General features: G+C 29.9%; 4 protein-coding genes across 6 annotated transcripts in view; 2 read left to right on the top strand and 2 right to left on the bottom strand.

Moving 5' to 3' along the window:
* LOC118451312 (uncharacterized) overlaps positions 1 to 15,613 on the top strand; it is an 89,241-nt gene extending 73,628 nt beyond the window's left edge. For both annotated transcript variants that reach the window (XM_035887755.2, XM_035887747.2), the window contains exons 5-12: positions 10,581 to 10,774; positions 11,518 to 11,697; positions 11,979 to 12,304; positions 12,431 to 12,591; positions 12,736 to 13,302; positions 13,601 to 13,776; positions 13,923 to 14,072; positions 14,185 to 15,613. In XM_035887755.2, the coding sequence (XP_035743648.2) occupies positions 10,581 to 10,774; positions 11,518 to 11,697; positions 11,979 to 12,304; positions 12,431 to 12,591; positions 12,736 to 13,302; positions 13,601 to 13,776; positions 13,923 to 14,072; positions 14,185 to 14,304 (1,874 nt within the window). In that variant the 3' untranslated portion in view covers positions 14,305 to 15,613. The remainder of the gene's footprint in view (positions 1 to 10,580; positions 10,775 to 11,517; positions 11,698 to 11,978; positions 12,305 to 12,430; positions 12,592 to 12,735; positions 13,303 to 13,600; positions 13,777 to 13,922; positions 14,073 to 14,184) is intronic.
* A 1,752-nt stretch (positions 15,614 to 17,365) lies between these two features.
* LOC118451315 (E3 ubiquitin-protein ligase RAD18) lies at positions 17,366 to 20,353 on the bottom strand. The gene is made up of 7 exons (XM_035887759.2): positions 20,056 to 20,353; positions 19,870 to 19,948; positions 19,271 to 19,799; positions 18,944 to 19,199; positions 18,751 to 18,811; positions 18,071 to 18,664; positions 17,366 to 17,960 (listed from the first exon to the last, which is right to left on the bottom strand). Exons 1-7 carry the CDS (start codon positions 20,083 to 20,085, stop codon positions 17,575 to 17,577), a joined length of 1,935 nt encoding a protein of 644 aa, XP_035743652.2. The 5' UTR covers positions 20,086 to 20,353; the 3' UTR covers positions 17,366 to 17,574.
* Positions 20,354 to 20,688: 335 nt separating this feature from the next.
* On the top strand, positions 20,689 to 21,727 carry LOC118451324 (uncharacterized). 2 transcript variants are annotated; one of them, XM_035887776.2, is made up of 4 exons: positions 20,689 to 20,749; positions 20,907 to 20,989; positions 21,096 to 21,252; positions 21,320 to 21,727. In XM_035887776.2, the coding sequence occupies exons 2-4, from the start codon at positions 20,976 to 20,978 to the stop codon at positions 21,488 to 21,490; spliced, it is 342 nt and encodes a 113-aa protein (XP_035743669.2). In that variant the 5' UTR covers positions 20,689 to 20,749; positions 20,907 to 20,975; the 3' UTR covers positions 21,491 to 21,727. The 2 variants fall into 2 exon arrangements, with proteins under 2 accessions (XP_035743669.2, XP_035743668.2); XM_035887775.2 differs by lacking the exon at positions 20,689 to 20,749 and having other exon boundaries at positions 20,901 to 21,031.
* LOC118451320 (FAST kinase domain-containing protein 4) lies at positions 21,719 to 24,383 on the bottom strand. Its single transcript, XM_035887769.2, has 9 exons — positions 24,045 to 24,383; positions 23,553 to 23,948; positions 23,334 to 23,483; positions 23,008 to 23,250; positions 22,745 to 22,892; positions 22,576 to 22,662; positions 22,348 to 22,503; positions 22,053 to 22,131; positions 21,719 to 21,972 (listed from the first exon to the last, which is right to left on the bottom strand). Exons 1-9 carry the CDS (start codon positions 24,159 to 24,161, stop codon positions 21,762 to 21,764), a joined length of 1,587 nt encoding a protein of 528 aa, XP_035743662.2. The 5' UTR covers positions 24,162 to 24,383; the 3' UTR covers positions 21,719 to 21,761.
* Between the last annotated feature and the right edge of the window lie 1,364 nt (positions 24,384 to 25,747).

Below are 25,747 nucleotides of genomic sequence, written 5' to 3'. Positions count from 1 at the left end.
ATTGTTCTCTTTTTATTTCTGTAGCAATCGTAGTCGATTTTCACGATAGTAACAAAAAATGATTGTTACCTATTTCATTTCTCTCTCTCTCTCTCTCTCTCTCTCTCTCTCTCTCTCTCTCTTTGGAAAAAGAAGAAGAAGGAAAAGAATATAAAGAAAAATAAAAGAAATAAGAACGAAATTTGAATTCTGAATTAAATCGTAACAAAAATTCGAATTTTCATACCGATGACAAGTAACTTTTATTATCTAGTTTTCATTTCACTCTGGAAAAAAGGAAAAGAATAAAAATAAAATGGAAGAAGGACGAAATTTTAATTCTAATTAAATCCTACAAAACAATTCGTCATTTCATTATAGTAATAAGAAATGATTGTTATTTATTTCTTGTCTTTCTCTCTCTCTCCCTATCAAAAAAAAAAAAAAAAACAAAAAAAAAAAACAAAAAAAAAGGAGCGAAATTTGAATTCTAATTGAATCGTATAAAAATTCGATTCACGTATGGGTGTATTATATCTTTCCTTTTTTTTTTTCTTTTTCTGTTTCTTCTTCTTCTTTTTCTCTATTTTTGTTATCACAGCTCAAAATGCAGCTGCTCTCGCAGCTTGATTTTTAAGAGAGGACTTTTTTTTCTTTTTTTTTTTTTTTTTTTTTTTTCTTCTTTTAATTTAAGCAAAACAAGTTTTTATGCAGCTCGATCTTTAGAGAAAATTTTATTTTCTCTTTTTTTTCCTTCATTTTCTTCTTTCGGCCTGTCGAAAAAGAAAACGTTCGTTCTTCATTTCTATTTTATATTAATATATAAAAATAAAGGATTAAACTTATTTCGTTAATTTACGTTTCTGTATTACGGAAAAAAAAAAAAAGAAAAAGAAAAAAAAGGTAAAAGGAAGAACATATTGTATATATATATATATATATATATATATATATATATATATAAAAAGAATTATTAAGGGAGCTTATAAATTATTCGTAATATTATATTTTATTATTATTATAAAAGTTCTCTCGATCAGAAATTAGAATAATTTAATAATATCCCAGAGAACTATTGACCTCGGTCTATCTCCCTATATCTATCATTATCTTCTCCGTTGGTTATACCACACGATCTCACATCTAAGTTAATAACGCACGTTAATGTACACCTAGTGAATAGCCTAACACAAGATACGAATATCTTCGTAATGGCAAAAGGGGGTCAGGGCTGACTATACCAAGACGATAATAATTCTGGTAATTTTGACGAGATACCGTAAAGCTCAACTGGAGCTTTACACGATTCCGACGAAATTGGGACGAGCGTTTGGCGTTGTTGGTTAGTCATCACTTGAAATCAAATTATAATAGAATGAAGAAAAATGATGTATTACTTAAACGTTTACATCCAATGAATGTAGATCACGGCATAACGTGAGATTAAACGAATAAAAAATGTCCAAATAAAAGGGGGAAGAAAGGAAAGAACAAAAAAAAAAAAAAAAAAAAAAAAAGAAAAGGACTATTTGAAAGGATAAAATTAATAGTTCTGCGAATGCTACTAAAATAAATAAATAATTATTTATCATATTAATGACCATTAATATTTTAATTTTTCTCAAAAGTATATACGCTTCTCTTCCTTTTTTATTTATATACATTATCCCCAGTCCCATCTTTTTCTTTTTTCCTTCTCGAGCAACGTAAAATTTCTATCACAAGAGAAGCATAATACTATAAATCACGTTGAAGTGACATTAATCGTGCATGATATGAAAATGTACATACACATATTCATGCACACACACGCATACACATACACACACACACACAAGTACGTATCTACTTATGTATATACGTGCATACATATCTACATATCTACGTATACCATACATATACATACATACATATCTACATAACTACGTATACCATACATATACATACATACATATACACACATACATATACATACATACATATACACACATACATATACATGCATACATATACACGCATATACATATACATGCATACATATACATGCATACATATACATGCATACATATACATGCATACATATATATATGTATTAGTCCCGAGCATAATCTCGTGCCATCGTACGAGATACATAGAGAGATCGGGCGAACTAATCTCGAGTGAACCGCAACCCAAGTTGCGGAGTGGAAATCGGCTTGACGCGGTATCAAAGCGAGTGGCTAATAATCGAGGTCGCCTTCTCGCCGTCGTGAAGCACCCTACGTTTGCTGAAGCGTATAACTTCGGTTTCAAGAAATTTCTGACGTATAAACGCAAAACCCACCCACCGCCCATTGCACTCGACTATCCACTCCACTACCCACTCCACTCCACCCCCACCTCACATCCCCCACCTCCCCACTCCATCCCTATCTTCTAATTTCTACCTTTGGGTATATAATTTCAACGAAGATTAATCGGAAACGGAGCTATTACGAATTTCTTCATGCGATAAAATTTTCATTCAGACTAATTTCATATTTCTCAAATGCAATATCGATATAATAATTAGTAAGGGAAAAAAAGGAGAAAAGAGAAAATAAAAGAAAAAAAAAAAAAAAGAAAAAAAGAAAAAAGAAAGGAAAAAATTATATCGTAATAAAGTGATAAAAAAGATTAAACGCGATCTGGCGAATGTAGTAATATCTCAATATTAAATATCGAAAAGTTTTACGTTCAATGAAATACTTTATAGTGTTATTTATAGTTGATTAAAAAAAAAAAAGACAAAAAAAAATATTGAGTGTTTGAATAAAAAAAATACTACTAACGTTATTTGTTTTGATTACAAATAATGAATCATAAATTCTTTTGTTTTTCAATAAAACAAAGATAATGATACTAAGTCATATGATCTATTTTTGTTTAAATATTAAAGTACTGTTATCGATAGAAAAGAAAAAAAAAAAAAAAAAAAGATAAAAAAAAGAAAGAAAAAAATATTATAGCGTTGTTATTGATTTAAATAGAAAAACTGTAGTAAAAAATGTCGAACGTCATTTATTGACTGGTACAAATAAATTTTTAATTATTAAAATTAAAATATGTATACACGAAAACCGATGGTACATAGATAGCTATGCAAAATTTGTTAAGGTTTACTTAATCTTTCTTATGTCATCCATTATCCATTATCCACCCACAATGGAATCGATTTGTCATTTTGTCAAGGATATAACAAGAAGAAGAAGAAGAGAGAGAAAAAAAAAAGAAAGGAAGTAAAGAACAAACGAACGAAAGAACAAACATTGCAACAAGACCTTGAAAGATAGGGGCAGACAATGTGACATTCATTTTATATATCACCTAAATCGATTGTAAATTTTCATACGGTAATTCCATATTAAAAGAAAAAAAAAAAGAAATAACAAATATGTAAAAACAGTCTCGAGAAAAATTTTGATAAAGCGTGTACATTGTGTAAAACAGAGACAGAGACAGAGACAGAGACAGAGACAGAGACGGAGAGAGAGAGAGAGAGAGAACACTTTAAGAAATGTCGATTTCGATTCGCAATATCAAGAAAATATCAAGTAGTTAAAAAAAGTTAAGATCATTTATAAAGTTAATTAAAAGTCAACGCGTTAATGTAATAATCAAAGAAAGTCAAAAAAGAAGAAGATGAAGAAAAAGAAAAAGAAAAAGAAAAAGAAAAAAGGGAAATATCGAGGTGATGCAAACCGATGGAAGAAATTAAGAAAAATCTTACGGGAGCTTACCGCGACGAATTCGATTAATTATGCACCAACGGGAATCTATTTCAAATTCATAAATGCAGGTATATAGAGTACGAAATTTCGTTGGTGAAAAAGAAGAAGGGATGGCTAAGAGGAGAGGAGTGGAGAGGGGAGTGGAAAGGAAACCGCGTAAAAAAGTAAATTACGTACCAGGTAGAGCGTAGGCGGCGTTAGGTATTATATTCTTTTATGAATTCCAAATTGTAAGAGAGTATTCTCTTTCTTTTTTTTCTTTCTTTCTTTCTTTCCTTTCTTCTATCTTTCCGTCTTTCTTTTGCAGGTCTACGGTGTAGACCTTGAGGCTTCGCATATTTCTAATACAAGATTCTCTACGTGAAAATCGAATCATCTTTTATCCTTTTATGTTTTATATATATATATATATATATTTTTTTTTTCTAGGGAGAGAGAGAAAGAGAGAGAGAAAGATATGAATGAATTAATTGATAACTAAATCTCCATCGTTAAATTTCCGAGTTCTTATCAAATAATCTTTACCCTTTCTTTCTTTCTTTCTTTCTTTCTTTCTTTCTTTCTTTCTTCATTCCATTTTTCTTTCTCTCTCTCCTTCAATCCCTCGAGACTTTGTATTTCTAATGCGAGATTCATCGTGAGAAAGGATATCTTATCATTCTTCATCATTTTTTTTTTCTTCTTTTATATATATATATATATATATTTTCTACAGAGGAAGAGAAAGATAGGAAAAGAAATGAATTGATTAATTAATAATTAAATATTCTTATCAAATGATCTTACTTCTTTCTTTCTTCCTTTCTCTCTTTTCCTCTTTTTTCTTTCTTCTTTTTTTTCTTCTTTTCTTTTTCCTTCTTTCATACTTTTTCTATTCTTCAATTACTCGCGAGCATTTATATTTCTAATTCGTGATTCATTGTAAAGAATCTTATCTTATATTTCTCTTATCATTTTTTTTTTTCTTTTATATGTACATATGTATATATATATATATATATAAATTTTTTTTTCTTCTACAAAAAAAAAAAAAAAAAAAAGAAAAGAAAGAGAAAGAGAGAAATAGAAAGAAAGAGAAAATGGAATCGATTAATTTTAATAACTAAATCTCCGTCATTTTAATCCTCAAAGTTCTTATCAAATGATCTTTCTTTTATGTAACGAAAAGAGCAAAGGGATCGTTATAGTTCAATCGCGTATTCACACGACCCGACCCGATCCAATCCGATGCGATGAGAAAGAAAGAAAGAAAGAGAGAAAAAGAAAAAGAGAGAGAGAGAAAGAGAGAGAGAGAGAGAGAGAGAGAGAGAGAAAGAAAAGGACAAAGAGAAAGAGAGAAACGTAGATATCACTATCGTGATGTTGACCCAATTGCTTTCTAATGTCATCGGATGCTTAGAACAATAGAATTTGCTGGTTCACTCTTTCGAAAAGGAAACGATATGAACGAACGTAAAATGAGAATAAATCATGGAAAATGTTTGGCGATTGTTGAAAAGCAAAAAGATTTCTTTATCTCTCTCTCTCTCTCTCTCTCTCTCTCTTTATTCAAATTTATCTGTAAAAATGCCTTAAAGGTTAGTACGATTAAAAAGTAGATACATTAATGTTAATGTCTATCTGTATAATATGTAACTTGAAAAGTTGTACTATCAGTAGTTTTATCGTTATATGTAATTACGAGAATATCTCATTCACGGAAAATCGCGATAGTTTTAAGCTTCTCTATATCTATATATATATATATATATCTATCTCTATTTTCCTCGACTAGGAGACGACTGAAATTAACATAATAGCTTCGGCCAAGTATGTTCAGTCACTTTTCCTCGTTAAGCACGCGTATATCTATATATCTATCTCATAGATAGCCAAGCTACTACACTACTCGACGCTTAACGAGCTTTTCTATTTTCTGTCTATTTTTTTCTTCCTTTCTTTCTTTCTCTTCTTTTTTCTCTTCCTTCCTTCCTTCCATCCTATCTCTCTCTCTCTCTCTCTCTCTCTCTCTGTCTCTGTCTCTGTCTCTCTCTCTTTATTTTTTTTCTTTTTTATTTTTTTCCTAACTTTCCACCAAAAGCTTACTGACCATTACCGCGGGATATTTTTTTATTCAGAATACCTCGGATTGTTGATGTTATAGAAGAATGAAGGATTAATGGATGAAGAGGAAAGATGAATAAAAAAGGGAGAAAAAAAGGGGAAAATGAAAGAAAGAAAGATAGATAGATAGATAGATAGATAAAAAGAAAAGTTTGTAATTAACTCTAAATGCAAATCTTTAACACGTTTATCGAGCCACTTTCTTTCTTTTCTTTCTTTCTTTCTTATTTTTTCCTTCGTGTCGTTATTTTTAATTTTCATCGAGCAACTCTTTTTTTTTTTTTTTCTTTTTTTTTCATTAATATTTAATAAAGGAACCAGGGTCTTATTAAATATCTTCCTTCGCATTATGACGCCAACTAAAGGAACAATTTTTTCTTTCGGTTTAATCAATTATTTTCTTTTCTTTTTTTTTTCTTGTTTTTTTTGTTTTTTTTCTTTTTGTTTTTTTTTTTCACTAAATACACCAAAACCGGATTTTCAAACGTGCGAGATCCTCGGCTTGCGAGTTTAATGCGAATTATGGTAATAAAATTCGGGTCTCTGAATACGCGAGACGGTGTTATTGCGACGCGTTAACTTTTCTCGCGTTATTATAATAAACGAAATGTTTAAAATGAGCGAAAGGAACTAAGTAGCGAGTGCGCGCTAATGGCGATTGAAAAGAGGAACGTCGAGGATGGGAATAGTTTGGTGAACGTGAGAAGAGTGGGAAGGAAAATGTAAAAGAAAAAGCAAAAAAAAAGCAAAAAGAAAAAAAAATAAAAATAAAAAGAAAAAAAGAGGAGGAAAGAAAAACAAAAAGAGTTGAAAACAGGCAACCTGCGACTAACGAAGGTCGTCGTCGGTTAAAACAAAAAATAGTCGAACATTAGATACACATATAAGTACTTACGTAGTGCATAGATATTGTATAATTACTAATGGCTATTGAAACTCATCGTGGAACTTTTTAAACTTAAAATTTTTTAATCTCTTTCTCATTATCATTCTCAACGAGACAGTTGTGGTCATTCAAAAAAGGGACGATATCATATTATTATGAATTAATTCGTAAATCATTTTCTATTTTTATCATACGACGATATATATATACATATATATATATATATATGATGATTCATGATTGAAGAAAAATCGGACAGTTGATGAGTAATTAATGTGAATAGATATAAAATAATTACTACTGATTAATAAAAATTATCGTAAAAATTTTTTAATCATACGATATTATATATATATATGTATGTGTGTGTGTGTGTATGTGTATGATGATTCACGGGGTGTGTCTACGAGTAAAACGATTTAATGATTCACGGCCCTTATCACTATGGTGTAATTGACCTAAGACGTGTCGTCACGTGTCGTCACATAACCACTTGCATCCATAAATCATAGTGAATCGTCTACTCCGTATTTCATTCGTAATATACCACGGAGTCGAGAAAATCAATTCGAACGAAATTACTTAGATGGATAGACGAAACGTCATTCTAACAATAGCCTCATATATATGTATATATAAAATGATAATCTAATAGCTATCGGCTAACCCAATTACCATTTATCATTAATTCAATTTATCGATAAATAAAAAAAGAAATTATTCCGTGTAATTATTATATTCGTATGGGAATTAAATAACGTCGACAAATAAAATGATAGAAAGAGTTTAATAATATTTTTAAAAAGAGTGAGAGAGAGAGAGAGAGAGAGAGAGGGGAGAAAAATCAATTATTACAAACGAAATATATAATCGTTCGTAATAGTTTATAACGTTAATTCAATCAAATAACGTATTACGTAATATTGAAGCAGAAATTCTGCTCGATAGTCTCATTTCATCTTTCTCTCTCTCTCTCTCTCTCTCTCTTTCTCTAACATACAGGAATATTGCTATCGTTATCTATCTCACGCTAATGCTCGTTTCTCGTATAATATCGGTCGACTCGCTACGCATTAGATTATAATTCGCTGACGTTCTCAAATACGTCGACCGTGTAAATTTTAATCACTTTTCTCTTTCTCTCTCTCTCTCTCTCTCTCTCTCTCTCTCTCTCGTTCTCTTTCTCTTTCTGTCTCTCTTTCTTTCTCTCACTTTCTCTCTTTCTCTTTCTCTTTTTCTCTTTCTATCCTGATTACTTCCAAATTTGCGAACGATTCCCTATCGTCGAGAACACGACGTATAACGATCTTCCCTGAACAATGTTAAATTTCAAGAGGAAATCGAACGGCGCCATTTTCGTGAAAGATAAATTCGTACGAGGATATAGGAGAATTTGAATGATGGTCATAGTTAAAATTCTATTTGAAAAGAAGAGATGAAACATACACACACACACACAGACACACACACACACATATATACGTATACATATTCCGTATATATATATATATATATATATATATATATATATATACATATATATATATATGTATATATATGTGAAAAAAAGAAGGGAAAAAAGAAGTCGAATTATTTTTTTCTCCTTTTAATAATTAGAGTCGTTTCAGAAGCTCTAAGAAAAAAAGGGAGGAAAAAAAAATAGAAAAAAAAATCGCTACGAATTTTTATCGTTCGTTTTTTTTTTGACTCCGTGTTTTTTTGATCACGACGATGTTCTTTTTGTCTCTCTTTCTCTCTCTCTCTCTCTCTCTCTCTCTCTCTCTCTCTCTCTCTCTCTCTCTCTCCCTCTCTCTCTCTCTCTCTCTCTCTCTCTCTCTCTCTCAATAAGACTTGACACACAGTACAACTGGAGACAATAACGCGGGCGCACGTAAATTAGCCTTTGTGAGAGAGTAGTAAGCCTAGAGAGAATTTGAATGGCTAGCAAGGTGAACAATGAGAACGATATGTCGGCCGGATCGGGTCAATATCCGTTCGAAGGTGGGTCATTTCGAAATGGGTGCCGTTTCGCTATTTGAGTTCAGCCGTGAAAATAATGAAAAGGAACAAAAAAAAAAAAAAAAAAAAGTATTGGAAGGTGGGGATCGGTGGATCGGGGGATGAGAGGACAGTGGGAGGGAGGGAGGGAGAGAGGGACTGGGTGCTCGGGGTAGCACCTCTTGCCAATAACGAATTTCAATAGACCACTGACTGGTCGACAACTATTGTTCTCTGTCTCTCTCTCTCTCTCTCTCTCTCTCTCTCTCTCTCTCTCTCTCTCTCTCTCTCTCTCTCTCTCTCTCTTTGGCTTATTTTCTCTCTTTCTCTTTCTATATCTATATAATGTATATATAGGCGGTTAGTGTGTATGTGTGTGTGTGCGTGTTTGTGTGTGTTCAGATAGTTCGAATAAGTCGACCGGAGTTCCTCCTTCCCTTCAAATTAATTAAGGAAAAATGGCACGAACCGTTTCATACGACTCACACTATCACTCTATCACACTATCACACTCTCTCTCTCTCTCTCTTTTCTTTTTTTTTTTTCTTTCTTTTTTATCTTCTGCATTTTCTTTTTCTCCTTTATATTTTGATTTTTCTCTTCTTTTTTTTTTCTTTACGCGAAAGAACCTACCTCCCTCACCCCCTCCCCTCTCCCTTCCCTCCCTCCCCACCCCACCCACCCATCCAAAGCAAAACGAAGCAATTCTGTGCAAAAATGTGAAGAATTTTCTAATAAGCGGGATCCGTTCGTCCTTTTTTCATTTGTCAAAGAAAAAGAAAAACAGTGAAAAGAGAAGTGGGGGGGGGGGAAATAAAAAAGAGAAAAAAGAAAAATAATAAAGAGAAGGAAAAAAGTAAGCGCAGGAGTAAATTTGTCGTTTAAACGAAAAGAACAAGACTGAATCGACGCACTCTTACATGAGAAGAGGAGGAAGGAGAGATAAAAAAAAAAAGAAACAGAGAGAGAGAAAGAGAGAGAGAGAGAGAGATAAAAGCAAAAAGAAAAAAAATTTCGACCGACGAAAATTGCGCGTAATCGGAAAAATGTATAACGAAAGATGAAAGAAATGGAGAAAGGGAAATAGGAAAAATATAGAAAATAAAGTAACATCGAGGAGGGTAATAGAACGCTCGGAGAATTGTGAGGTTTTGTTGGTTGGGGGGAGGATGGAGGGGTTAGGAAGAGGAGGGTGGGACGGGGGTGAGGTAGGTTAAAAGGTATGCGTGTCGCGTTTTGCGACAGACAACGAGCCGCCGCGTAACCAACCACGCCAACAAGCGGCGTTTGAAATATGCAAACGGTACGCTGACAACGCTTGGAACACGCTAGACGAAAAGCAATTGTTCGCGCGCCATTGTCATATATTAGATCGTGCGTCATCGGGACATTTGCCGTGATGTCGTGACCGTACGTACGTACGTACGTACACACGGTACATACGGTACATACGGTACATACGGTATTTTACGTATACACGTATTTATGCATCAATGTAAAGACCCCGCCATATTTTTGAAAAATATTTATTACGATATACGTATGTATGCGGGAAGCGGGGGAGGGGTGTGGAGGGGACGGAGGGGGATTATTTAGATTATCATTATCTCTATATCGCTCAATTTTTGTTGTTGTTTCTTTCTTTTTTCTTTTTCTTTCTCGTATTACTTTCATCTACGAACGATTACGGAGTACGACGAAGAGAGAAAGAGTGAAAGAGAGAGAGAGAGAGAGCTAAAGAAAAAGAAAAAAAAATGGAAAGAATAAAGAAAGAAAGAAATAATAAACAATGACAAATGTTAGAACGTTAGAACGGAAACATAATCGATTTTTATTGATTGACATTATCGTTAATCATTTTTCAGAGAGCACTTTCCGAGTGACGTTACAAAAGAGCAGTCGAGGTCTAGGCTTAAGCGTTTCCGGTGGTGGTACTGCAGGACCTGTCAGAGTAAAAAGGCTCTTCCCATTACAACCCGCCGCATTGTCCAACAAACTTCAACCAGGAGATATACTCCTCGCCGCCAATGGAATTCCTTTAACCGGTTTAACGAATTACGTGAGTACAAATTCCCGTGAAACCCCATGGGATATTATGTATGATTAAAATCACATGGCGATCGTATATAGTTTTAAAACGATTGGACATTCTCCTTTTTGTATAATTCTCGAAAACTGAAATTCATAAACGCACGATCAAACGAATTTTGTTTCTCTGTTTTGTATAATATTTGTATTTAATTATAATATTTTTCATATATCCTTAAGTAAACGAATATAAAGAACGTTTGATCTCATTATTATTAATGGACCGATGTAATTTTAATTGTACAATTAGCAATTTACAATTATTTATTTTACAGATAAAAATAGTATTATTTCTAATGTAAAGGGTGATTTAATTTCGAGCCAAAAAAGAGAAAAATTTACATCGAGTGGTGCCATCTCGCGTTGCCCGACGACGTTCTTTTATTTCATTCGTCGATATTGCGAAAGAGTTACGTTACCGAAGATACATGGGGCTCGATGTATCTATGATATTATCGTTCGTTTCTTTGACGAATAAAAATGGAATTCGGTCGGTAACGTGTACTCTGTAATAAAAGGTCGATAACAAATATATCGGCCGATAATAAACATCGGTCGGTAATGAATGATAAGTAAAGAGCGCGGTCGATAAATTTTTTAAAAGTTGAAAGAACAATTATATAATAAAAAATATCATTATTATTATTATTATTATTATATGTAGAAAGAATATATATGTGAAAAGTTATTGAGTACGACCAGATTTGTTTGCAGGAAGCATTAGAAGTATTACGAACGACCCCGAACACGGTCGAGCTGGTAGTGTGCAGACTTCCGGGTGACACAAATGTCACACCACCTGGTGCTCCCCCACCACCTCCAGCACGTCGTGAGCCGCCGCCACCATTACGAATTCCAAATCCTCTGCCGCCACTTCAAATTGAGCCCTGTGGCGTAAGTAATATTTATAAATGACAGTTCGATAAATATCTATGGCCTCTCCTCCTCCTTTATAAGAGAAGATATTATTCTACGTAACACGTATTTTATTAATTCAATTATTGATAGTAAAATTGAATGAAATGATTTCGAAACTTGCCAATATATAATAAATAATATTTAATTAAATTAGATAATTTATATGTACGCAAATAAAATTCTATATTGGGACACTTATGGTTAGTTTAATTATATAAATATATATATATATATATTTATATGTATATATATCGCAGGAATTCGATATAGAAATGATGAAAGTAGGAGGTAGCTTAGGCTTCACCCTGAGGAAGGCTGACAGCAGTGCATTGGGCCATTACGTGAGAGCACTCGTCCGTGAACCGGCTCTCAGCGATGGTAGGATTCGTCCTGGTGACAAGATCGTCGCGGTTGATGGTGCACCGCTTTCACCGATGAGCCATGAAGAGGCTGTGGCACTCTTGAGACAGTGTGGACCAAAGGTGAAGCTTCGATTGTATCGTGATCTGGCACAAACACCGGTTTCCGCTTTATCACCTACTGAACCGGATCATCCTCTTCGTCCACCGCGAACCTGTCTAAGGTTCGATGAGATCTTTTTAAATAAAACTCTTGAAAAAAAAAAAAAAACAAAAAAAAAACAAACGTAACGATTCGTAACATAACAGAATAAGATAGATACAAAATAATATTTTATTTCATACTTCAGACAAGAAGCCGTGGATATGCTGTGCGATTTAGCAGCTCGAAAACTATCACCAGGTACATCGAGTGGTTCCAGTTGTTTGCAATCACCTGCCGCATCCTGTACTTCACCGAGAAGACACCGACGACTCGCTACTCGTACACCCACTGCCGATAACGATCAAGGTATCCTTCGATTGGAAAAAAAAGATCGAAAGGAGAGAGAAAAAAAAAAGAAGAAGAAGAAAGACAAAAGATCCTTCTAAAAAGGATCTTAAATTTCATCTTAAATCTTTTGCATTTATTGAAAACCTTGAATATTTTTCATAGAGATCCCGGAGAAATTTCACGAAGGACAAACAGCATCTATAGGGAGTCAGGCTGAGACTTCGGATTCCGATCAGTGTTCCGTAAGAACGCAAATAACGAATTCGCAAGCTAATACACCGATCTCCAATACGGATATCATCATAGATCCACCGTCACAATATCACGTATGCGAGACAACCGATTCACCATTGAGAACTCCAACTCGGCCAAGTTTCTTAGATCTATCCGCGCCTCAAGGGAAGCCACATTTTCAATTTTGCAGCGCCGACTCGGACGAATATCCGGTCGAGACTATGTTATTCTCCGAAAAGGATTCCAGTTGTTCGTTCGAGACCGATTATCATGGAAAGGAAATCCGTGGATTGTCAAGCGACGAACAGGACAATGATTTGCCATCTGAACCTGCCTCAATGCCACCAGTACTCTCGTCGACTAGCAGTAATAGTACTGGTGGTGCCTTCAGTTACAAAAATCCTGCCTATCAGAGTGCTAATCCAGCATGCGGCGTTACCATTGACGCCGTATCAAAGAACAAAGTTACGCATTCAAGCGATCAAGATATACCAGGTATTGTTACTTCGTTTTACCTCGTTTCACCTCCTCCTTCTCTTCCTGTTCCTCCTCCTCCTCCTCCTCCTCCTCCTCCTCCTCCTGCTCCTCCTTCTCTTTCTCTTTCTCCCCTTTACTCTATTAAAATCGAATAACATTGATAAAGCTTACAAAGCGATAAGATAATCAGTGGGCGTGCGAGAGTACATACGTAACACAGTAAAAAAAAAGTTCTTGCCTCTGTAGTATTCCTCGTACGTATATAAAGTCTTTCACTTGGAGTTTAAATTAAATCTCGATACGCGGGTTCTCTTAGGTAAGATTCTTGGAACGGAAGATCCAGCTGGTAGCAAGGGTTTGTTAAAGTGGAAGGGAGTTATGTTTGCACCTAGCGACGATATGAACGAGTGCGAGAAAGACGTAACCAAAGTCGATAAAGATAATTTGGACTCAACGATATCTTCTGAGGGTCATGATGAACAGGGAAACGAAGTAGGTTGATTCAATAATATATAAACTTTCTTTCTAATAATGAAACCATCTAATTTTTTTCTTTATTTTTTTTAACAAAACAACAACAAAATATATATATATATATATGTGTGTGTGTATATTTTTATATATAATATATCTTTCAGGTGTTCATGGTAGAATTGACACGCGGATGGAATAGTCGATTAGGTTTCAGTTTAAAGTCCGAAGACAATCACACTGTGATATCGGTGGTACATCCTGATAGTGTAGCAGCTAGAGACGGAAGATTGAAACAGGGCGACGTCTTGTTAATGGTTCGTCTACTTATCTATGCTGGAGTGGTGATCATAAAGAAAGAAAAAAAAAAAAAAAAAATAGAAAAATTTTATTAATAACGCGCGATCTCTTATATATTATATTTTTCAGGTTAACGATGAGAGTGTCGAAAGTATGTCGACGGCTGAGATAATAGACTTGTTACGTAAGATACGCGGTTCTATAGGTATTACGGTGATGAGAAAGAACAAGCAAGAAAATGCAACGTGACAGTAAAAATCGATTAGGTGTCTGATTAAACGATCATAAAAGATAAAAAAAAAAAAAACACACACACACACACACACAGAAAAAGAATTAAGGATAAAGGAAAAAAAGTTAAAAAAAAGAATGGGGACAAAAAGAGAAACGGATCAGAGAGAGAGAGAGAGAGAGAGAGAGAGAGACGTTCATTGGAACGAGCTTAGAACGTATAGGATATACAATGTTCACGATCAATAGATCCATGTAGATCGTGGAACTTCATGATCGATAATAAAAAGACTGCATTTCCTATACATATGTATGTAAGAGCGTGAAGGAATAACATATATAATTGAAATTAAATAGATGAGTTTCCTCCCGAGAGAAAGAAAAAATAAATTTTAAGAGCGAAAGAAGAGAGAGAGAGAGAGAGAGAGAGAGAGAGAGAGAGAGAGAGAGAGATAGAGAGAGAGAGAGAGAGAGAATTATTTTTCAGCAGAAGCGCGGGTTACTTATTGAACTTTTACTAAAAAAAATAAATTAATTAATTAATTATTTAATAAAAAAAAAAAAAAAAAAAAAAAAAAAAAAAAAAAAGAAAAGAGAAAGAAGTGAACGAGAATATACGAATAAAAAAGAAAAAAAAGAAAATAAAAAAGAAAGAGAAAGGATAAAAAATAAATCAAAGTGTTCATCGTATTTATGAAAAATCGTGAATGTATATCCCGTTGGAGCAATGGGATTCGTTTGAAATAATGAAAAGTCAAATAATGCGATATCGATCGCCCCGCTCCCACTCCCCCGCCCCCTCCCCCTCACCCCTCGAATCTCCACGTAATATATATATATATATATAGTTTCTTATAATTTTTATTGTTCACCGCGATAATGAATTATTTTATTATATCAATTTCGCGGGAGTCACGATTGGCGTCGATTATTTTTCTTCGTTTTTCTTTTTTTTTTTTTTTTCTTTTATTTTGTTTTTTTCTTTCCTTTTCTTCTTTTTCGTAAATTCGACCAATTAAAGGTACTCCAATAATTGTCGTATACAATCATGTACTTATTATTCCTAAAAGACAATATTTCCTTAAATGATTAATGCACGTTCGAATATAATTGATAATTAAATGTCATTGTCGCAAGGAAAAAAAACAAAAAAAAAAAAAGAAAAAAAAAAGAAACAAACGAACAAGAATTGAAATTTCTCATAATCAAACGATCATAATCAAAATATTTCACTTTTAGAATTCTTCGTACGATTAATGATAATAAATTTAAATCTCATCTTTTTGAATCTAGGCAAGAGAGAGAGAGAGAGAGAGAGAGAGAGAGAGAGAGAAAAGAAGAAAAGGAAAAAAAAAGAACAAAAGGAATAAGAAAAAAAGAAAGAAAGAAGAGGAAAAAAAACAAAACAAAAGAAAAAACGAAATAAGAGAGAAAGAAAAATATATTAATTATGTAAATTAGATTAAATTTTAAATGAAAATTAAATTGAACGAACGTTGATTGAATATAAGCTTCTATACACGCTGAACATATCTCATAACAAAAAAAAAAAAAAAAAAAAAAAAAAAACAAACAAACAAACAAACAAACAAACAAAACACATACATGTACACGCATTCTCTGTAATAAAAGAAAGGAAGAAAAAAAAAAAAGAGAGAAAAAATGAAAAAGAAAAAAGACAAAAAAATAAAAAAAAAAAAATAAAAAAAAAACAAAAGAAAATAAGAATAAATAACAATAATAACTTATCGTCGATTCACAAGTCACGGGCTTTAGGAAGCATATTTGAAAATGCGTAGTCTTATAGGGGAAAAAAAAAAAAGAAAAAGAAAAAAAAAAAAAAAACTTGTAAATCTCGATTCGCTCAAAATAATTTTTAAAATATTTCGCTATCCTGTGACGGGCAATAATGTTAAATATTTATAAATAGATTTTCGTGCAATATCGATAAAATCGGTTTCATTGCGATCGAATAAAATCAATCGATGATTCAATTCATTCAATGACCTCTCAAAATTAACTTTAAGAAAAGAAATTAGTTAATAATCTTTATTTATTTATTATTAAAATTCTATACATTGAATATATACACATGCACGCATACACACGTACACGCGCCACAAACCACATACAAACACACGAAATATCGACTGCACACAGGAGAAAGTCCGCTTGTAGAATATTTTTCGAGAGTGTTGTATCAACGATCGAGTAACTACCTCGCGTGATGCCATACCATGTAGGATAAAACAATGTTTAAAACAACAACAACAACAAAAAAAAGGCAAAAAAAAAAAACAAAAACAAAAAGTAGTATATGAATGTTAATTGTTTTCCCTTTTTTCTTTTTTTTTTTTTTCCCCACCCCCATTATAGAAACGTCCATTATAGATCTATTGAAATTACATAATCTCATAATCTCGTTCCTGTATTTCCTGTATCAGTACTGCATTTGTATTGAGTAACAGGAACGATAATAAAATCGTCTCTTTATCACCACGGTGCAATAAAAAGTTATTGAGATTTAAAAAAAACAAGAAAAAAAAAAACAAAAAAAAAATTAATAAAACAGGAAAAAGAATATTATTTTATGAATGTGATAGTTGTTTCCAATAAAAAAAGAAAGAAAAAATAAAAAAAAGAAAAAAATGAAAAGTTACAAAAATAAAAAATAATAATAATAAAGCGTTTAAAGTTTATAATAAAGTCGATACACTGTAAATATTATATATATATATATATATATATATATATATATATATATAAAAGAAGAAAAAAAAAAGACGAATGTGGTGTAAATGATACCAAAGTGTATTTAGTGAACGTCAAAGACAACTATTTTAACGTTATATAAGTCTCACTCTCTTAAATTATTGTTAATAATATTTACGAATATTGTAAAATATAAAAACTTAGATGCATTCGCTATCATATTATTATTATTATTATTATTATTATTATTATTATTATTATAATTATTATTATTATTATTATTATTATTATTATTATTATTATTATTGTTGAATCACTTAATGATTGGAATGATGTAATATATTCAATAAACTACATTGTCTTTGATAATGATTTTGATATTTATCTCTTTTTTTGGCAGCTCAACAATTATGATATAAATATTAATAATAATGACTTAACACAATATTGTTATTGTGTAAAGTATACATGTGTGTATGTATAAATATTGGAAAAAAAAAATTTCATGCGTTATCCAATTACTGAAAATCTTTAAATTATATAATCTTAATATATTTAAATAATAATTTCAATATGTCATCGTTCCTTCGTATCACAATTTATAGAATGATTATTTTTAACTCTTAATCTGTTTGATTTTCTTTGTGGAGTACAGACGATGGACGTTAATTGTTCCTCTTTTTTCTTTTGCAATTTTGTAGAAAATTTATTTTCCATACTATTGTAAGATTCATCGAGGTGATCTCCGTCACGAGTAAGTATATTTTGTTCGCTAAGACAATTCGTCTGTAGTTTAACTTTATGCTTCTTTCTCAAAGCATTTTCTTCTCCCTTAATTGCATTATCATATCTTCTTTTTTTACGTTTTTTAATATTTTCTTTCTCCAGATTCGATTTTATAAATGCATTTTCTTTGATATCTGTACCCTTAATAATATCATGAACATAATTTTCGAATGTCTCTGTAATATAGATATTCGCTTATACAAAATAGTTTATTTGTAATATTAACAAATGTATACATTATATACCATAATCAGTAAAATCATATAACACATAAAAAATTACATACCAAAATCTGAGTTACAAATAACACTGTCATTACTTGAAAAATCAGACGCATAGTTTTCCAATATTGTTTCTGTTAAATTATCATTCTTCTTTTGGGTTTCTTCCATTGATAATTTTTTTCTTTTTACTTGTTTCTCTATATATGATTTTTTCGTATTGGCATAGGTATTGCTTGAACATGGAACCTCATTAGATATTATTGAACGTTCATTTACAAAAGTACAAGAATTATTATTATTTGTTTTTTCCATTTCAGAATGAAAAAAGCCAGAACTTGTATTACTTAATTGTTCTTCTTCTTTTTCTTTATCAATTAAACAGTTAGTGTCTTTAATCTTCTCATTTGTAGATGTCAATAATTCTACTGTAAGAAAATTCATTGGACTTTCACTAGAATACATTTGTAATGGGCAATCATCAAGACTTGAATCTGAATCTTGCAGATAAAAATTTTCGCAAGTTGTAGAATGCACAGCATTTGTTTCAGAGTCCATATTTTCATTAAGTATTGAACGTCTTGCCGAGGATTTTTGTGAATTTTCTGTACTTTTAATCTTTGAAATTAAACTCTCAAAACTATTTTTATGCATTTCTACTACAAGTGGAATAAATAATTAGAAAATAATATAATATATCCTCATTCGAATTCTAATCGACGGTAATAATGATTAAAAAACTTACAATACTTTTTTCTCTCCTCTTCTATAATATTCTCAGCAGTGTTTCTATTAATTTGCAACTTCTGCAAAATAAATTCATTTATATTTTAAAATAGAAAATTAATTTTGTATAATAGATAAAAGCTTCAAAAAAAAAAAAAAGAAAAAAAAGAAAAAAAGAAAAAAAGAAAAAAAAAAGGAAAAGAAAAAATTACAATGAATGGTAACTTGTTTGCTTTTTTTTCCAAATTTTCTTCCTCCTCGCATTGTTTGATTAATTCTGAAACGGATCTTGGATCATCCTTATCGCATTCTGCATTATAGAGAGTTGTATATCTTTGAAATCTTAATTCCAAAACTTTTCTATCCCCAACATAAGAAAGACCTAATTCTTTTAGCTTTTTTTTTATTTCTCCTTCCTTCATTAAACTGAGAACTAACTTTGGTAATGGTTTACGCTTTGATTTAGGTCTGTAATAATTAAAGCTCCATAATGTATTTAATGATTATATGAAATTATTAATAATGTAATACTTACTTACTTGACAGGCTTATCATTTGTTACCTCTCTCTTTAAACAATCATCTAAATGTCTATTTATATTCTTTTCTAAAACATTTACTTTACAAACTGGACATATTACTACCTTTTCACTGATAATATCTTGAGATATTTTCTTACGTTTTGGTGTAAAGAAAGTGGATAATTTGGATGTATTACTGGTACTTGGACTAAGTAAAGTAGTTCTTTCATCGTGTAATGTATATTCAATATTTTCCAAATTATTTCCAATATACTTTTGGTCTCCATAATTGGAAGTATCCTTGTGATTAACGTTTAATCGTTTTTCGTCGATTAAATTTTCCTCGCAAAATTTAATCTTCGACAAATTTAATTTATCATTTTGAATACTTTGAACGCACTTAGCTAATTTCTCTTTTAACTCTAAAAAATATTGTTTGATCTCGTCCAAAGCTTTATTTACTCTTAAATCCTTTTCAAAGATTTCTTCGAAACAAGTAGGACATTGTGTTTTATAATGTAGATATTTTCGTATACAAAGTGAACAATCTAAAAATAAAAATGATTAATTAATATCTATATAAATCATAATGAAAGATATTTCATAGAGTTAATTTACAATTATGGGAACACGGTGTAATGACAGTGGTTTCCATATATTCATAGCATATCCCACAAAGTAATATTGTGTCAATCCGCTGGAAAATAAATATAAACGATATGTAGAAATTATTATTAATATTATTATTTAAGATGTTATTATTTAAATAATATATATATATATATATATATATATTTTTATTACCTTTAATTCTTCGCAATCCGATGGCAACATTATTAGGTTATGTTATCAATATTAACAAGATATAATTCTGAAATAAATAGTATCATTATGGCATTTCCAAATGAATATGATTTAATTAAAAAACTATAAGAATGCCAGATTGGTGTACGATCAAATATTATTTAATAAATTTATAGTTAAAATATGGTAACAGTCGAAAAAAAAAATATATAACAGCGTTCAACGAATTTTCATTTGACTGTAAATACGTATATCCGCTTATGGATCTGGGTTTTATAATGATTAATGCCAACGATGAGTATAGACGTAATTCTTGATTGATTTTGACGAACAAGGGCTCATTTTAAAGATGAAGATTTAAGGAATGACATGGCCTTTTCGAATTTTTGAATGAGCTTTATTTTCTTTGAAGAAAAAAAAAGCGCGTCAAAGAAATGATAATCTTTCGAGAATGGTTTATGAATGGAAAAAAAAAAAAAGAAGAAAAACATTTTCAAAAATTCGAGAAAGCCGTGTCATCGTTTAAACCTTCATCTTTAAAATGAACCAATGTTTATAAAAATCATATAACACGATCATGTGAATTTGACGCCTTTCTTTGAATGCATATGTTCATTCATTAGATTCTACTACTGCGTGAATCAATGACATTCCAATTTCTTATTGTGACATAAGTTTAATACTTCAAATTTAGGTAAATATATTATAAATTTTATTGAAAATTTTACTTTTTTTTTAATTATATAAAAATTTATTAATATATTTAATTTAAGATTATAGCGTTTGTCAGTTTGTAAATTGAAAATTATCAAAATTATTGGACTTTACGTAATTTTGTTATTTCTGAATAGGTGAAGGTTTTCTTCTCGTCGGGTCCTGATATAAAGAAAAAAAAAAAAAAGTAATTTATAACATATATTATGGGTTTAGCGCGGTTAGTAAGCATACGGAAGATTGAAGAATTATTGTTGTCACGGTATTTGCATGCTATCGTTTTTTAACAAGCCAAATTAATATACTGATTTAGGCTATGTTTGCAGGTTCACTATTAAAGCCAGTCTTGTTGGTAGTATTATTTATGTTTCTGTACACGAAGGTTATTGGTCAAAGCATAATGAGAGTCTTAAAGTGTATGAAAAAATGTATAAAGATTATCCATATTTAACGAGATATGTACCTAAAGAAATTACAGGAGGGGTAAGTAGAAAAAATTAAAGTCAATTGGATGTTTATTGGATATTTAATCATTCTAATATTTTTTTAGATTCCGCCAAGTATCGCAGATCTAAAATATTGGTTATTAACAAAATGGAATGCAGGAGTAATCACGAGCATAAAATTTGTAGCAGATAGTCCTTCTCACATTACAAAGGTTTATAACGCTATTTCAAAATTTACTCAGGAAAAAACAGAACAGCTGATAAAGTCTGAATAATTAATTTTCATTGTATTTAGTCGTATTATTTGAATTTTAGTAAAAAAAGAAAAGAAAAAGAAAAAATTGTACCGTTCAATCGTAGAACATTTAGATACAGAAAATTTACATTTTGCTTGAGAGATATTTAATGAAACATTTTCTTTTCGTTTATTTTTTATGCAATACCATGAAATAAATTGAAATGCAATTGAAAAATCAATTGAAAGTAACATAATAAATTAATTATTTATTTTATTTCCATTGTATTGTGTTCTTTTATTACACTTCATCACATTGCAGATGTTTTTACAGAATTGATCTGATCATTTAAATATTTTATACGCTTTAGAAGTATATCATTTACACTAAAATTTTGATAAGATACATTCAAAACTCTATAACCTTGAGCATTTAATACATTATTATAAAAATTTACTATTCCTAAAATGTCTTCTTCTCCTCGTGAGTAATCATGATAAGAATGTACCATTATTGCTAACCTATAATAATATAAAGTTTAAAATATAATACAAATATAAATATTCCTTATTATATCGTAATTCCATAATTTTATAATTACCTCGTATTTGTTGAATTCTTTAAGTTTTCATCATTATATTTTACAAACTTATTTTTAGAATTCAGACAGCATTCCGCATCTAAAAAATTAACAAGATAATATACATTTTCTTTTTTAAAACAGATTAACAACTAATTCTTGATGTAATGTATATACCATGATTTTTTATTATTAATATAATGGAATTAATATATCATATATGTAAATAAAGAACGATATATATATATATATATATATATATATATATATATATATATAATATATATACATATATACATATATTTTTGTAAAATACCTATATTGAAACCCATTTTAGTATTTATATTCATTTGAAAACAAGAGGGTGCTATTTCTTGCAATGTCTCATCCAACATATCAACAAGTTCTTGCTTTTGTTTTTTATTTTCCATAACTATGGAAAATACATCATTTTTATCTTCAAGATAAGGACCTAAAATTAAATGTTATTTCAATGATACATAATTAAAATATTTATAGATCTAAAATCAAAAAGTTTTTATACCATTGTAATCTTTCAGAATGTTATATGCGCTAGCATTAATGTTCAATAGCTTAAGTGTTCTTATTATATTCTGATTTCTAGATTCATCTGAAAAGAATGACAATTGATCAAAAATAAAAACATTCTCCATATTGATTCTACAATAATTTGCATTTAAGTAAATACTTACTTAAAATAGATTCAACAAAGTTTTTATTCAATACAGATGAAACATGTTCTGTTGTTACTCTATTTAAAATTGTCAAAGACCATACATAATCTAGCCACAACTCTTTATTTGATGATGTATTCTTTTGGTTTAATGTATTTATATATACCTATTTATGAAAAATTTTTTTTGCTATATATTTTTTAAATTATATATATACACACACACACACACACACACACACACACACACACACATAATTGGATATATTTGATAAAAAATACTTGTAAATTATCCATATTTTTAGGGATATAACCAAATGTAGCTAAACATTTTAAAATAGCTGTAAAATCTTGGAATCTTAATTTTTCGATATTATTATTGGCCCATATAAAAATGTTATCGAGAACTTCGTGATTTTTATACTTAAGCAATCGTATGGAGTTTACTATAGAACTAACAATAGGTCCGTAATCATTACGATTTATCTCTTTAAGTAAAGTAGACATTATTTTTTCTAATAAACTCTAGAAATAAATAATAATATTTGTTAAAACATATCTAATAATTTATAACATTGAAATTATAAATTATATTAATAATCTTTTACCTCCTCTGGATAGTTTAGAATGGCCAAACTATATAAAATGTCTCCGCACATTCTAATATTTAATTGGTCGCTATATAGAGCAATGTTAAGCGATAATGCTTTTAATAAAGGTATATTTCTGTCATTGGTATAAGATAATTTTTTTAGTATCTGTAAAAAAGAAAGTATATAAAAATAAAAAAAAAATAAAGAGGAATGTAAAAATTATGGTTAACCAACCTGAATTAATTTAGGTGTTGCTAATGATAAAAATCCAGGATTATTACTGAATTTTATCTTTTTATCGTATATTTCTTTCAAATTTTCATTCGTCTTATTAACCATATTAGATATATTCATTTCTTTTACATCAATTTTTATATTAGAAATTTGATGTAAAATTTCTTTAATATGATTAGTTGTTATATTTGGATTGTTCATAAGGGATATTAAATCTTTTGCATTTTTTGCTTGACTAATTCGTTCATTTAAAGAATTACTTGAAATAATATTTTCTTTAGATATATTTACAGGAGTAGATGTTTGTGATGCTTTTGCTTGTTGAATTCCTCCATTTTTTAATACTTCATCCTTTTTTATATATTTTTGATCATCCTGACTGACATTATCGTCCAACTAAAAAAGAAATATATATACATATATATATGTAAAATTAAATAATTGAATTTTCATATAAATCTTCTTAATAGTGTTATAAAATACAATACTTACCTTAGTTATATTACTTGTTTCAGGACTCACTACATTTGTACTTAATAACGAACTTAATCTCCAATACGGAAATGTTCTGAGTGCATTATTAAAACAATTTGAATTTAAAGACAACATGTTATAAATATACGTATATATATATATATATATATGTATATGTATATAAATTAATATAAAAAATATTAATTTATATAATTACGTATGAAATGTGTATTTTCAAAAGTGGTATATTGTATTATGACATAATCACAATGAATTCAAATTATATACATTTTAACATATATATTATTTATATAATATTTAATAAAGTCTGTAACGCGTTAAGTTTTATAAATATTTTAACAAAATTCTTTTATTACTACTTAGGTTAACCGATGTAACGTGTGAACACAACTATGTAGTAAATGAACAATTATTAAACATTGCCATCTATTGTCAACAGGGTATACTATTATTCAATATATATCTATATATGGTAAAAAATTTGTAATTGTCAAAAATTTCATTCATATTAATATTAATTTGTTTTACTGATTATATTTTATTGAAATATTTTCAAATTTAATCATTATTTCACAGCGATTCGATAAGATACAATAGATACATATATGTATATATATATATGTATACCAACAGTCAATAAAATCGCATCAATCAATTTTATGTCGATAAGAGAAGATTTTCTTTTTATCGACCTAATCCTATTGTATTTACAAAAAAAAAAAAAAAAAAAAAAAAAAAAAAAAAAAAAAAAAAGTAATCTATTTCTATATTAGCAATATCGTGTGCATCACATAAAACATATTTTTATATTTTAAATGTAATAATTCAAAATGCAAAGTTATTTTTATCATATATATTGTACTATTGTATTGTATTAAATATGCGCGATTATATATACATATATTAATTTACATTACCGTTTCCTTTCAATACGTAAGACAATTATGATCTATTAAAAGGTGCGACGAGCGATTAAAATGCGACAATGAAACTCATCGATCCACTCCTAATTCTGTCAGGTCAACGAGCCTAATTGTAAAGAACCGCGCCCTAAACAAACAGTACGAAATGATCTATTTACTCAAATGACTATTGTCTGGATTTGCATAAGAAAGTATCTCTAATCCTTTATTATTAATAACGCGAAAATGTTCTGCTAAAAATGTATTTTTTGATTGGCCAAAAAATTTACATTTTTGTACCGTAAAAGGATTGTTATTAGAAAAAGAAAAAAAAAATCCGGTCCTTCTGAAAAAAAAAAAAAAAAATATATATATATATAAATAGGATATATTAAGTACAAAAAGACATTTGGCTGAAGGAAAAAAGAAAAGGAAATATATGAAAGCTACAAAATTATTCTATTATTTTTGGCGCGAAAAGATAAAGAAAAGAATTGTATTTTCAAGGTTGCGAAATTTCGTAGAAAAATTATTAAAAAAGAAAAGAAGAGAAAAATTAATTTTCCTTTTTCCATCACCGTTGATCGCTTAAATTCAATTCCGTGCGAACGAAGAAATAATTATATATATATAAGGAAAAAGAAGGGGAAAAAATAACAGAGATCTTGTTTTTTTTTCAGAACGAATGAATTAAATCAGTTTTGATCGAGAGTTGTGGATTAAAGAAAAAATAATTAACGAATCATTGTATCTCGATTTCGATAAATCGAGAAAGCCAATAATGGTGTTAGTAGATCA

Source organism: Vespa mandarinia, chromosome 8 (assembly GCF_050613455.1).
Source record: "Vespa mandarinia isolate Hongniang chromosome 8, ASM5061345v1, whole genome shotgun sequence".
In the NCBI taxonomy this organism is placed as follows: domain Eukaryota; kingdom Metazoa; phylum Arthropoda; class Insecta; order Hymenoptera; family Vespidae; genus Vespa; species Vespa mandarinia.
Note: the sequence above shows the minus strand (reverse complement) of the source record. Positions and strands in the feature narration are given on the sequence as shown.

Excerpts from the sequence above, each read along its gene's own strand:
- LOC118451320 (XM_035887769.2), bottom strand. The coding sequence starts at position 24,161 with ATGTTGTCTTTAAATTCAAATTGTTTTAATAATGCACTCAGAACATTT. Across the intron at positions 22,893-23,007 it reads AAAATATGGATAATTTACAA|GTATATATAAATACATTAAA; the intron begins GTATTTTTTATC and ends TTTCATAAATAG. Across the intron at positions 21,973-22,052 it reads AAGAATTCAACAAATACGAG|GTTAGCAATAATGGTACATT; the intron begins GTAATTATAAAA and ends ATATTATTATAG.
- LOC118451315 (XM_035887759.2), bottom strand. The coding sequence starts at position 20,085 with ATGTTGCCATCGGATTGCGAAGAATTAAAG. Across the intron at positions 19,949-20,055 it reads CGGATTGCGAAGAATTAAAG|CGGATTGACACAATATTACT; the intron begins GTAATAAAAATA and ends TTTATTTTCCAG. Across the intron at positions 18,812-18,943 it reads CAAACAAGTTACCATTCATT|AAGTTGCAAATTAATAGAAA; the intron begins GTAATTTTTTCT and ends TTTATTTTGCAG.
- LOC118451324 (XM_035887775.2), top strand. The coding sequence starts at position 20,976 with ATGGGTTTAGCGCGGTTAGTAAGCATACGGAAGATTGAAGAATTATTG. Across the intron at positions 21,032-21,095 it reads GAAGAATTATTGTTGTCACG|GTTCACTATTAAAGCCAGTC; the intron begins GTATTTGCATGC and ends CTATGTTTGCAG. Across the intron at positions 21,253-21,319 it reads CTAAAGAAATTACAGGAGGG|ATTCCGCCAAGTATCGCAGA; the intron begins GTAAGTAGAAAA and ends ATATTTTTTTAG.